Source organism: Gorilla gorilla, chromosome 5 (assembly GCF_029281585.2).
Source record: "Gorilla gorilla gorilla isolate KB3781 chromosome 5, NHGRI_mGorGor1-v2.1_pri, whole genome shotgun sequence".
Classification (NCBI taxonomy): Eukaryota; Metazoa; Chordata; class Mammalia; order Primates; family Hominidae; genus Gorilla; species Gorilla gorilla.
Window position 1 is genome coordinate 54,145,806 of NC_073229.2, and position 14,392 is coordinate 54,160,197.

The 14,392-nt window shown below is 43.4% G+C and overlaps 1 protein-coding gene across 1 annotated transcript in view; it reads right to left on the minus strand.

Annotated features, from left to right (window-relative positions):
* Positions 1–2,140: 2,140 nt before the first annotated feature.
* The window catches only part of PXT1 (peroxisomal testis enriched protein 1), a 33,928-nt gene continuing 21,676 nt past the window's right edge, over positions 2,141–14,392 (minus strand). Inside the window, exons 2-3 of the mRNA XM_019029577.2 lie at positions 12,055–12,185; positions 2,141–3,494 (exon numbers count right to left, since the gene is read on the minus strand). Coding sequence (XP_018885122.1) covers positions 3,390–3,494; positions 12,055–12,185 — 236 coding nt within the window. The 3' untranslated portion in view covers positions 2,141–3,389. The remainder of the gene's footprint in view (positions 3,495–12,054; positions 12,186–14,392) is intronic.

The window sequence follows — 14,392 nt, forward strand, 5'->3', positions numbered from 1 at the left end:
CACCGAAGAAAAGGAAAGAAAAGCATTAACAACTTTCTGCTGAAAATCTGAGGGTGTAGACGCTGTTACAAAGTAGGCTTAGCACTGGTATATCATCACAAGCTCTAGGCCAGCAATAAGAAACCAGTAAGAACAAGGCCAGAAACCCAGTAGGAAAAAAAAATGAGCAAAGGATATGAATAAACAGTCCACATAAAAGGAAATGCCAAATGGCTCCTGAATATACAAAAAGATGCCCAGGGTGCAGTGGCTCATGCCTGTAATCCCAGCACTTTGGGATGCCAAGGTGGGAGGATCGCTTGAGCCCAGGAGTTGGACACCAGTCTGGACAACATGGTGAGATCCTGTCTTTACCGAAAATTTAAAAAATTAGCCGGGCATGGTGGGGCTACACCTGTAGCCCCAGCTATTCAGGAGGCTGAGGATGGAAGATCGCTTGAGCCTGAGAGTTGGAGGCTGCAGTGAGCCGTGACTGTGCCACTGCACTCCAGCCTGGGCAGCAGAGAAAGAAAAAGATGCTCAGACGAACTCACTATTTTAAATGTGCAAATTAAAGTTATTCTGAGATATAAATTTTTACCCATAAATTTGGCAAAAATTTAAAAGTTTACTAACATAATCTGCTGGAAAAGCTGAGGTAAAGTGGTGCAACCCCACAGCGGGGTCTGCCAATTTACAAATGCATTTTCCTTTCATCCAGCAATCTGCCTACCAGAAATTTATTCAACAAATATCCAAAGTATACATAGTTACTTATTTCATCATGGTTTATAATAGCAAAGTATGAGAAATAACTCAGGTGTCCATAAAAGGAGGCTTGATAAAGTAATGCACATTCATTTCTTTTAATTTTAATTTTCTATTTTTTTTTTTTTTTTTTAGAGACAGGGTCTCACTCTATCGCCCAGGCTGGAGTGCAGTGGTGCCATCAAAGCCCACCTTAACCTCCAACTCCTGGGCTCCAGTGATCTCCCACCTCAGCTCCCAAAGCACTGGGATTACAGATGTGAGCCACCACACCCAGCCAAATTATGTGCATTCATTTAACTGAATACAATGCAACACTTTATGGAGTTCTCTGTGGATCATGGCAAGCTCTCCAAGAGGCAGTATGGCATAGTGGATAATAATCTAGACTTAGGAACACCTACCTGGTTTGGAATCCCAGCCATGTCATTTACTGGCTTTGTGCCCTTGAGCAAGTGTGTTAACCCCTCTACTGCCTCCCTCTACTAACTACTGCCTCAATTTTTTAAGAGTAAAAAAGAGCAAATAATAATACCTATCCCATAAGGTTGTTATGAATAAGTAAGTTAACATTTATAAAACACCCAGAACAGTGCCTAACACCCACGCTAAGTAAAAAAATCAAGGTACAAAACAGTGTGTATTACATGCTACCTCTTGTATGTAAATATGTGTGTGTGTGTGTGTGTGTGTGTGTGTATGTATGTATTAACTAGTATTTATACAAAGAACCTCTGGAAGGATACATAAAAACTAATAAGCATAACTGGAATTTAGAGTAGAAAATAAGAGAAAGGGTTTTTGTTGTAAACCTTTTCATATTGTTCTAATTTTTTTTTTTTTCTGAGATGGGGTCTTGCTCTGTCGCCAGGCTGGAGTGCAGTGGCATGATCTCGGCTCACTGCAACCTCTGCCTCCTGGGTTCAAGCGATTCTCCTGCCTCAGCCTCCCGAGTAGCTGGGACTACAGGTGCGCGCCACCACACCCACCTAATTTTTGTATTTTTAGTAGAGACAGGGTTTCACCATGTTGGCCACAATGGTCTCAATCTCTTGACCTCATGATCTGTCCACCTCGGCCTCCCAAAGTGCTGGGATTACAGGCGTGAGCCACTGTGCCTGGCCTTGTTTTGATTTTTGAATCATATAAATAAAAACCTATTCAAAATAAATTTTAAAAAGACAGTTTTAGGGCTAGTCAGCCAGAACCTAAGTAATAATAGAAATAAATATGCACTGCCTGCGACAGACTAAAAAATGGAGACATTTCCCTTTGGAAGGACAAAGTCAATGCTACGTATAATCAAAGTCTACAAACCAATATGAGCAGGAATAAGTGGCTAGACCCTGCCATGGGGTTCCTCCTTCAAAAAAAGAAATATGCACAGGGGTTTCATGCTCAATAAAATAACAATATTTATTTCATTTTTAGAATTTTTAAAAATAACACTTCCCCTATGAAGAACTCAAGATACATATGTAAACTTTTAATTTATAACAACAAGCTTTCCTAATATTTATAATTCTTTTAAAGGAGGGGAGAGAGGGACTATGAGGTAGACAAAAAGGTAAAAGGAGAAGCATGCAGGTGAAAGAACTGCCTAACAGCATGCAGGAGAGAATGAGTGAAATACATTCCACAGGCAAAGGGCCCACCAACCAATAATAGCAAAACCATCCAGCAATAGGAAAAGAGAAGTTTTTGCCTAGTGATAGATTCATAACTCTTTCAGGTCTTACATTCTTCTAGAAGGCAGGACTGTTGGTCAAGGACTAAGCACTCCTGATTTTAAGCAGGCATGCCTAAAAGAGGATGACAGAGCAGGGAAAGATACCTTCGAGCAGGGTCGAGTGGTATGGGAAAACACTGGAGTGGTGAAGGAAGACTTGAAGGGGGTCACAGAGGAGTGAGGGGATCAAAGGTGAGAAAAGAATGTAAATGTTGTAGAATCAGAGCCTGAGAAGGAAACACCCAACGGTGCTAGTGGTAGTAGTGGGGCCTCTAGGCATGGAAATGGGAAGGTAGATGGGGCCTCTAGGCATGGAAATGGGAAGGTAGATGAGATGAGCCATATGGTGAATTTGAGTATTAGAGACAAATGTTTCACTTCGATTTTCCAGAGAGGGTTGGAGCCAGGATTGGGGCAGGGAGGTGACATGTCACTGAGAAGGAGAAGCTGGCACTGCAGATCTGGACATGAGTGACAAGAGTGAAGCCAACAGGTCACCAGAGGGCATGGTGCCCAGGGAGTGGGCCAGGAGGTAGTGCCCATTTCTGTGGCCTTTAGTTTGAGGACGAGGTTCTCTTTCATTCCTGGAAGGAAATGTTCAAGGTTTCCTCACAAGGAGCCCTGGGACCATCCACAGCGCTGGTGTTTTCTGGGCAGCAAGGCTTCCTGGGGTCCTAATTACTCCTTGGGCTTTACTATGACGTGATCGCAGACATCTCATAGCTAGCTCCTCCGAAGAGACAAATGGCTCGTGAACCCGCAGTTCTTCAACAAACTGGGTGTAGACCAACAGTGATGGGTACAAAAAGAGGGAGACGGAGAAGGGTGTTCTTCCCATCTGTCCCAGTGGGATTCATGTTTCTCAGAGGGTAAAAAGAAAACAGAACTTGACCACTTGACCTTTACTTTCCTTTTACAGCAAATGGTTGTTCCAGAAAAAATGCAGCAACACCTGAACTCTTCTAAAGAAAAAGAAGACAAAATGATCTAGTGCATCTCTGCCATCCTGTTGAAGATCCTATTTGAAAAAAGGGAGACACAGAGAAAGGTTTTTTTTTTTTAAGTGATAGAATAATCCAAAGTTAAAAATTCAACACAATGGAAAATATTAATTCAATCCATGCTGCAAACAAGCTTCTTGGGTTGCTTTATGAATTGTATGAGCTGAAGGACAGTACCTTCCATATGGTCATATCCTCACAATGCCTCTGGACATATTTTCCTATCTGACCGTCTTTCCCATCTGGCCTCAAACTCCTGGGCTCAAGTGATTCTCCCACCTCGGCCTCCCCAGTAGCTAGGACCACAGATGCATGCCATCATGTCTGGCTAATTTTTAAAAATATTTTGTGCAGACAGGGTCTCACTATGTTGCCTCGGCTGGTCTCAACAAACTGGGGCTCATCAGTAAATTGGGGCACTCTTTTCAGGGCTGATAACCTATTCCCCTGGATTCCCAAAACACTTTCTTAGTTCTCTCAAAGAGGTGAGCAAGTTTGCCTTGAGGCTAGAAGAATGGAGAGAAGACTGGGCATGGTGGCTCCTGCTTGTAGTCCCAGCACTTTGGGAGGCCAAGGCAGGTGAATGGCTTGAGTTCAGGAATTTGAGACCAGCCTAGGCAACATGGTGAAACCTCATCTCTAGAAAAACTGAGCCAGGCATGGTGGCACACACCTGTGGTCCCAGCTACTCAGGAGGCTGAGGTGGGAGGATCACCTGAGCCTGGGAAGTTGAGGCTGCAGTGAGCTGTGATTGTGCCACAGCACTCCAGCCTGGGCAACAGAGGGAGATCCTGTCTCAATAATAATAATAATAATTAATAATGTCTAGGACTTAGATGGGCAAAGAGGTGAGGTGAATATTAAGTATTTTGGAGCAGAAAGTAACAACTGTTTATGTCGGAACATCAGAAAAAGAAGACCGTGGATCAGACACAAACACTCCCCCACCTGCCCCCTGCAGTCTGTTCTCAGCACAGCCCCCTCTGTGGACTGTTGAAATGCAGCTTCTCTGCTCAGTGCCCTCCGATGGCACCACCTCACTTAGAAAAAAAGTCCTTGCAGTGACCTCAAGGCCCTACCTAATCTGCCCACCACCCACCCTTCTGACCATATCTTTTTTTTTTTTTTGAGATGGAATTTTGCTCTTGTTGACCAGGCTGGAGTGCAATGACACGATCTTGGCTCACCACAACCTCCACCTCCCAGGTTCAAGTGATTCTCCTGCCTCAGCCTCCCGAGTAGCCGGGATTACAGGCATGCACCACCAAGCCCGGCTAATTTTTTTTGTATTTTTAGTAGAGACAGCGTTTCTCCATGTTGGTCAGCCTAGTCTCGAACTCCCGACCTCAGGTGATCTGCCCTCCCCGGCCTCCCAAAGTGCCGGGATTACAGGTGTGAGCCACTACGCCTGGCCCTGACCATATCTTTTATGACCTTCTCCCTCACTCAGCTTCAGCCACACTGGCCTCCTTGCCATTCTTCAAACACACGAGATGCACTCCTGCCCCAGGCGCTTTGCTGTCCTCCTGCCTCCAATCCTCTGCCTCCTCCCCAATATCCACAGCTCAGTCCCACACTTCTTTCAAGGTTTTCCTCAGAAGTCACCTTCTTGGTGGCTCACGCCTGTAAGCACTTTGGGAGGCCGAGGCTGGTGGATCACTTGAGTCTAGGAGTTTGAGACCAGCCTGACCAACATGGTGAAACACCCCCTCTACTAAAAATACAAAAATAGCCAGGTGTGGTGGTGCATGCCTGTAATCCCAGCTACTCGGGAGGCTGAGGCATGATAATTGCTTGCACCTGGGAGCAGAGGTTGCAGTGATGACTTTGTGCCATGGCATTCCAGCCTGGATGACAGAGTGAGACTATGCTTCAAAAAAAAAAAAAGTCACCTTCTCAATGAGGCCTTCCCTTAACATCTCTACTTAAAATTGCAAACCCCAGCACTCCTTATCCCTTTCCTTGCTTTATTTTTCTCCAAAGCATGTATCTCTATCGATAAACTACATACTTTATTTGTGTAGATACTGTTTGTCTCCCTTACAAACTCCGTGAGATGCGTAATATTGTCTCTTTGATCACTCCCATATCTCCGGTACTTAAACAGAGCCTGACATACAGCAGGTGCTCAATATAAGTTGAAGAAATGAATTCAGGAAAGAATGAAAAACCATTAGCAGTAGGCTAAGGAACTTAGACTTTGTCCTGCTAGTAACCGAAAATCATTAAAGGATTTTTCTCCCCCTCTTATAGTCGATATCAGCTAGGAAAACGGAATGAGTTTCCTTTCAGCATGGCAGACAAGAAAAAGTATAGAACACTGAGTCAGATGCTCATATATTTAAATTCTAGTTTTGCCACTTAGAAGCTAAGTGACCTTCGATAAGTTTTGTAATCTCTCTGAAACTCCACTGCTTCTCCTGAAATACCTATGACAGTAATTCATAAGGTTATTGGGGGAATTAAATGAAATGTAAAAGTGTCTCAAACAGTACCTGGAAAAAATGTTTTAATAAATGTTTGTTTCCCTCCCTTCTTTCTAACAAACTGAGAAATTCCCTATGCATTATGATATCAGTCAGATTCCCAGAGGAAACAGATGGCACACCCAAATTAGGCTAATTCGAGGTGAGTTAAATAAAGAGACTCTAAAAGGTGTGGAGAAACCACAGAGGATGGTGTAGTACCTAGACCCGGTGACAACTCTGTTGGGGTGTAGAGACAGGGGCATAGGGACAGGGAGGGAGCAGTTTCCAGAACCCAGAAGGAGAGAAAAATTTCAAAGGCATATTTAAAATTCTAAAAGTGATGAGAAGCCTAACTATTTTAAAACATGCTTTATATCTAGGAAAAGTATATGTCCCGGGTTTAAAAAAAAAACTGAATTAAAAAAAAAAAAAAAGATACTTGAACCAAAACCCCACACAACTCAATGGCAAAATAGAAGATTTTTTTTCTTTTTCAGATTCAGGGTCTCCCTCTGTCACCCATGTTGAAGTGCAGTGACACAATCATAGCTCACTACGGCCTCGAATTCCTGGGCTCAAGCAATCCTCCCACCTCAGCCTCCCAAGTAGCTGGACTACAGGCACACACCACCACACCTGGCTAATTTTTTTAAAAATTGTTTTGTAGAGACAGGGGTCTCAAAAAAAAAGAGAGAGAGAGAGAGAGAGACAGGGGTCTCACTATGTTGCCCAGGCTGGTCTCAAACTCCTGGCCTCAGCCTCCCAACGTGCTGGGATTACAGGTGTGAGCCACTGTGCCCAGCCTAAAAGATGTTATTTTGAGAAACACAGAACACTTTTGAAAAGACAGAGCACTTGCTTAAGTAAAAAGAACAAGAGAGCAAAAAATTGGCAGCTCAACAACAATCCATTTAGCAGATAAAAATATAACTTGATGAGCTGCTTGATAGGCAGTTCCAAGATCAAGAATAAAAGTTTCTTTAAATACATCAATGGCAGGAAGGCATCTAGAGAATCGATGTGACTGCTTGATTAAACAGAGTACAAAAGGTAAATAAATGATGACTATATAGGAAAGAAAGTTACCATGCCAGACTTGAAATTCTGTTAAAGTTCCTTGATTTGAACTTTGAAGCAGCAAAGCCTTCAGCATTTCAGAGCCAAACTTAGGACTTTTTTTTTTTTTTTTTTTTTGAGACAGGGTCTCACTCTGTTACCCAGGCTGGAGTGCAGTGGCACGATCACAGCTCACTGCAGCCTTGACTTCCCAGGTTTAAGCGATCCTCCCACCTCAGCCTTACGAGTAGCTGGGACTGTGGCCACCACACTCGGCTGGAATTTTTCAAACTATTATTTTTTAAATGTGTTGTGGTCTATTTAAAGGTGTTCTAGGCTGAGCGCGGTGGCTCACGCCTGTAATCCTAGCACTTTGAGAGGCCGAGGCAGGCAGATTGCTTGAGCCCAGGAGTTTGAGACCAGGCTGGGCAACATGGTGAAATCCTGTCTCTACAAAAAAATACAAAAAAATTACCCAGGTGTGGTGGTGGGCAACTGTGGTCCCAGCTACTCTGGAGACCTACATGGGAGGATTCCTTGAACCTGGGAAGTTGAGGCTGCAGTGAGATAGTGCCACTGTACTCCAAATTGGGCAACAGAGTGGGACCCTGTCTCAAAAAACAAACAAACAAAAGAAGGTATTCTAAAGTACAAGTTTATAGTTTTATAGTACAGAACAAATGTCTAGGTCAAAACCAGCTTTATAAAGTTCTGCAAGAAAAGCTGGAGCAGGCATAAGGATAGCTATACAGATCAGTGGAAAAGAATTGAGAGTACAGAAAGAAACCCTCATATTTACAGCCCACTGGTTTTCAACAAGGGTGCCAATGATGGCAGTGGCTGCTGTCCTCATGCTGGCTGCAGCAGGAAGGTGCAGCTGGGGCCACATGCTCCATGGAGCCAGTGGGAGCCCAGCCCCTTCTGAGTTGGGGCAGGAGCTCCCTGGGTGCCACTGTGGCCACCCTCCCAGTTGCAGGACCCAGGCATCTCTGCAGCTTGCACCCTCAGGGGCCCCAGGAAGGACCCTACCCCTACCCCTGAAGGCTCAGGGGTGTCTGCTGCCACTGCCTGGCCTCTCTCTGCTCCCAGAGCCTGCTCCAATCTCTGAGCAGGGGTTGGGGCCGAGTCCCGCATGACGCCGGAGGCAGATTGATTCCTGGGTGGAAGGGGGTGGGTCCCCAGTGAGACCCCACCTTCAGGCCAGGGAAGGCCTAAAGGCTGGGGGCTAGGCTGCCAGTCCTGTGGACCAGAGTGGGGACTGGTGGTGCCTCTTCCAGGCCCACCCATGGCCACCCATCGACCAATCAGCATGCACTGCCTCCCCTCTGAGGTCCATGTAAGCCTTGGGCTCAGCCAGAGCAGGGCAGATGATGTCCTCGGGACAGAGGGTAGAGAGACAATGGGATGATCAGCTGCAGAGAGGAGCTACCCTCCCTGCTGATAGCTGGGGATGAGGGAACAACAAGTTGCAGAGAGGAACTGCCCTCTCTGCTAAGAGCTGCAGAGATGACCTGCTGGCAGAGAGGAGCCACCCTTCCCAGGGCCGCCTCTCCACTGACAGCTGCAGACATTGGGACGACTAGTTGCAAAGAGGAGCTACTCTCTCCAGGGCCTCCTCTCTGCTGAGAACTGAACACTCAATGGATAACCTGCCTACAGAGAGGAGCTACCCACTGCGGATCTCCTCTGAGCTGTTGTAACACTCAATAAAGCTCATCTTTGTCTTGTTTACCCTTCACTTGTCTGCATACCTCATTCTTCCTGGATGCATTCTTACTGGGTGCAGGACAAGAACTTGGGCAAAAGATGCCATGGCCACAGAGGTTTCCAGCCAGAAAATTGACACCCCAAAGATCCCATAACACCAAGACAATTTATAGGGAAACAATAGTCTTTTCAACAAATGGTACTCCAGACACAGTGAGATGTACCTATGGTCCCAGCTACTCAGGAGGTTGAGGTGGGACGATCTCTTGAGCCCAGGAGTTTGAGGCCAGTCTGGGCAGCATAACAAGACCCCGTCTCAAACAAATAAACAAACAACAACAAAATCCAAATGGTGTTGGGACAACAACCCATATGCAAAAAAATGAAGATAGACTCTTAACTAAAATGTATGTAAAAATTAACTTCAAATGGATCAAAGACCTAAATTTAACAATTAAAACTAAAAAGCCTTTAGAAGAAAACATAAGTGTGACACCCAAAGCAAAAGCACTAGCAACAAAAAGAAAAGTAGATAAATTGAACTTCATCAAAATTCAAAACTTTTGTACTTCAAAGTACACTATCAATAAAGTAAAAGGACAACCTACAGAATGGGATACGATATTTGCAAATCATATATCTGATAAGGAACTTACATCTAGAATATACAAATGACTCCTAGGCCAAGGCAGGAGCCCAGGAATCCAGGACCAGCCTGGGCAACATAGTGAGGGCCTGTCTCTACAAAAAATAAAATAAAATAAAAATTAAAAAATTAGCCAGGTGTGGTGACATGTGCCTGTGGTCCCAGCTACTCAGGAGGCTGAGGTGGGAGGATCAATTGAACCCAGGAGTTCAAGGCTGTGTGAGCTATGATCACAGCACTGCACTCCAGATTAGGCAACAGAGCAAGACTCTGTCTCAAAAAAAAAAAAGACTCCTACAATAATAAAAAGATAAGTAGTAAATTGTAAATGGGCAAGGATATGAATAGACATTTCTCCAAAGAGAAAAATGACCAATAAACATATGAAAAGACGCACATTATTCATCAGGGAAATGCAAATCAAAAGCACAATGAGATACACTTCATACCCACTAGGATGGCTACAATCAAAAAGATAGTTAATAACAAATGTTGGCAAGGATGTGAAGAAACTGGAACCCTCATACACTGCTGGTGGGCCACAGTGTATAATAGTGCAGCCACTTTGGAAAACAGTCTGGAAGTTCCTCAAAAAGTGAAACATAGAGATGTCGCATGACCCAGCAATTCCATTCCTAGGTATGTACCCCAAAAAAATAAAAACATGTCTATGCAAAAAGTTATATACAAACGTTCACAGCATCATTATACATGATAGCCACAAAGTGGAAACAACCCAAATGTCCAACCACTGGTGAATGGATAAGCAAAATGTGGTATATCGTACGATAGAATATTCAACTGTAAAAAGAAGTAAAATACTGATACATGCTACAATGTGGATAAGCCTTGAAAAAAGTATATTAAGTGAAAGAAGCCATACACAAAGCTCCATGTTGTGTTATTCTACTTATATAAAATGTCCAGAATAGGCAAATCCACAGAGACACAAAGTAGATTGGTGGGGCCGGGCTTTGCACTGGCTGTTCCCTCTGCCTGGAACACTTTCCCACTCCAGGTGTTCTCATGGCTAGCTCCTTCATTTCCAGGCTCTGCTTAAATATCACCTTCCCAGAGACACCTTCCCTGACAGCCCATTGGAAGTCACTCTCCATCAGTCAGTGTGCCCTGATCCTGCTTGGAGCTCGCATCCCTGTCTGACTTGGCTGTTTATTGTTCCTCTGCCTTGTTATCTGCCCCCTCCCCACATCATTTCTATGAGCCCTGCTGCTCACTGCTGTAGCCACCAATGCCTGGAACTGAGTCTGGCATATAGTAGGCATTCAATAAATATTTGTTGGAATGAAATTGGCTTATCCAATAGTTTATTTGATTGCCTGTGTTCTCTATGTTTATTTTCTCTTTATTTCTCTCTTGCTTTATTTTATTTTATTTTATTTCATTTCATTTTATTTTATTTTTTGGGACAGAGTCTCACTCTGTCATCCAGGCTGGAGTACAGTGGCATAATCTCGGCTCACTGCAACCTCTGCCTCCCGGGTTTAAGAGATTGTCCTGCCTCAGCCTCCCGAGTAGCTGGGACTACAGGTGTGTGCCACCATGCCTGACTAATTTTTGTGTTTTTCAGTAGAGACGGGGTTTCACCAGGTTGGCCAGGATGGTCACGAACTCCTGACCTCAAGTGATCTGCCCGCCTTGGCCTCCCAAAGTGCTGGGATTACAGGCGTGAGCCACCGCACCTGGCCCCCTCTTGCTTTTATAGCATTATTGTTGGGATCTCCCATTCATGTTTTGTCTCCAGGATGTTTTATTTGAGGGAAAGGCTGTGTGTTGTCCACATTTGGACCTGAGTATAAAAGAGGACACGACACTTCCTGTGGCATGCATGGTGGAGGACAGCATGGTGGAAGCTGCACCAAGAAAGCTTCACAGGATAGTTGAATCTAAGGGCAAGAAGTTGGGCTCTGAGAGGTCTGCCACCCCCGTCTTTCACAAAGCCCATGTATGTAATCATTCTCTCCTGCCAAATACAGGTTGTTCTGGAGGAAAACTAAGTTAGCTGTGGATTTCATCACCCCCAAAATTTCAAACAGTAATCATTAGTCTTTCCTATTTTCCCTTATCATCTCTTATAATAATCAGGAGATTCTAAGAAACCGGCCAGGGTAGGGCCTGCATCCTACCCTTCGGGCTGATTCAGGGAGGATAACCACAGTCCAAGGCACAGGTTCTCCTCCCTGACTGTGCATTAGATTCACTGAGGCAGTTTTTAAAATGCCAGGTTCCCAGGCCTTACCTTGTGCCAATTAAATCAGAATTTCTCCAGGTTGGGCCCAGGCATCTGTCGTTTTTAAAACTCAACAGGTGATTCTAATTGCATCCAATTTTGAGGGTGTGAAACAGTTTCTCACACTTCAGTGTGCACACAAATTCCCTGGGGAATGTGTAAAAAGGTAGATTCTGATTCTGACTGTGTGGGCTGGAGTCTCAGATCTCGCACATCTAATCAAGTGATGCTGATGCTGCCAGTCCACAGACCACAGTCTGAGTAGCAAGTATGAGATTAAATGCCAGCTTTGGCTCAGGTTCACAATGTTTAGATCTAATATTTGGTAATCCAGACAGCATTATTCCATTAATTCTGATCATTCCTGGGCATCTCAGACACTTGGCAGCCATAGTTTTGTTTGCTCTTTCCTCCTACCTGACAGGCCCTGGCTGGGGAAACTGAAGCCTCACCTCTCGAACCATCCTATGATCAATGTTGTCCCCAATGTGTCTCAGCTGCATGGCCAACTTGTGAATTATTTCCTCCTGGTGATGCTTCTGAACACTGCTATGCTCCTTGGGCTGAGAAAGTAGATTATGATCTGCATTGAGAAAAAAGAGTTCAAAAGAGATAATCCCACTTAATTATCTGTAAAATCACTTACCACTAGTTACTAAAAACTGTCTTAGAAAATGAGAGGGTTGGCCGGATGCAGTGGCTCATGCCTGTAATCCCAGCACTTTAGGAGGCCGAGGCGGGTGGATCACTTGAGGTCAAGAGTTCAAGACCAGCCTGGTCAACACAGTGAAACCCTGTCTCTACTAAAAATACAAAAAATTAGCTGGATGTGGTGACGGGTGCCTGTAATCCCTGCTACTCAGGAGGCTGAGGCAGGAGAATCACCTGAACCCAGGAGGCAGAGGTTGCAGTGAGCCAAGATTGCACCATTGCACTCCAGTCTAGGTGACAAGAGCAAAACTCCATCTCAAAAAAAAAGAGAGTTGAAATTCAGTTATTATAATAATTATCAAAAAGCAAAGCCTATCTATTGGAATAGGTCAGCTCTCTCCAATGGAAATATAATTCAAGCCACATATGTAATTTTAAAGTTTCAAGTAGTATAATCAGGTAAAATTAATTTTAGTAATTTATTTTACCTAAATCAATATATCCAAAATATTATAATTATAACATTAATAAATATAAAATTATTAATGATGTATTTTACATTTTTAAATTATACCTAAGTCTTTGAAATTTGGTGTTTATTTTGTACTTATAGGACACCTCAATTTAGATGCTAACTTTTCACTGGAAAATCTTGATCTATACTTAGATTTCATGAAGTTGACAGTTTAAAACGTAGATTCAGGCCAGACGCAATGGCTCACATCTATAATCCCAAAACTTTGGGAGGCCAAACTGGGAGGATCACTTGAGCCCAGGAGTTTCAGACCAGCCAGGGCAACATAGTAAGACCTTGTCTCTACAGAAAATTTAAAAATTAGCTGTGTGTGGTGGCTCACACCTGTAGTCCCACCTACTCGACTGAAGCTGACATGGGAGAATTGCTTGAGCCCAGGAGGGGAGGCTGGAGCAAGCTATGATCACACCACTGCACTCCAGCCTGAGCAACAGAGCAAGACCCTGTCTCAAAAAAAAAAAAAATAGATTCACATATCCAGGTCATTTCAAACATACTTAAAAGGGCTCTAACAATTAAATCAATGATCAGTTTTCAAATTTAAATTAATTAAAATTAATTAAAACTTAAAATTCAGTTCCTCAATTGCACCAGCCACATTTCAAGTGCTAATAACCAAATGTGGTTAGTAGCTATTGTATTGGACAAGCAGTAATAGATCTTTATAGTTTTTCAAAATAGATTTTTCCACTATATATATATAACATATAACATATATATTATATATGTGTGTATATATATATAATGGAAAATCTATTTTGAATAACTATATATAAAAAATGTGTGTATACATGCATATATATATATATATATATATATTTTTTTTTTTTTTTTTTTTTAATAGACACAGGGTCTTTCTTTGTTGCCCAAGCTGGTCTTGGTTTTAAACTCCTGGGCTCAAGTGATTTGCACACCTTGATCTTCCAAAGTACTGGGATTATAGGAATGAGCCACTATGCCCAGCCCCATTTAATATTTTTACCCACTCTCCTTGATGAGCTCTCCAAACTTTATTTGCTTCCAGCAACCAATGAGCATTTTTAAGCAACACTATAAGTTAACACTTGTTAGGTGCTTTGGGGAAGGTCTAAAGAATACAGACAAGGTTTCTGTCCTTCAGTCACTTAGAACCCATGGGTTAGAGATGATATATTCCCAAGTGCTTTAGGACTACAGAAGAGAAGGAAATGAATTTGGGCTAACGTAGACATAAGTATGGCTTCATAGAGAAAGCAAGAGTTGTGTTGAACCTATTTCATTGCAATAAAATTGGAGGACCTTTGATTTTCAGCCTTGAACTCAAAGAGTCCAGTGGGAGAGAGACACAAACTACAATTCAACATGTTAGAGTAAGAATGAGGTTTGCACAGATGGGTCAGGAAGACATCTGAAACGAAGTAGGTGATATCTGAGTTAAGTCTTGAAGGATAAAGGATGACTAAGAATTAGCCTGGAGAAGATACAGACTGGGGAAGAGCCAGCTGAGAGAGTGCAAACAGGACATTCCAGGCAGAAGGATCAAGTGAGCAAAAGCTTGGGGGTGACAGACAGGGAGGTTTTATGCATAAACTCTAAGCAGTGCTGTTGTTGAAAGGGAGGGACAC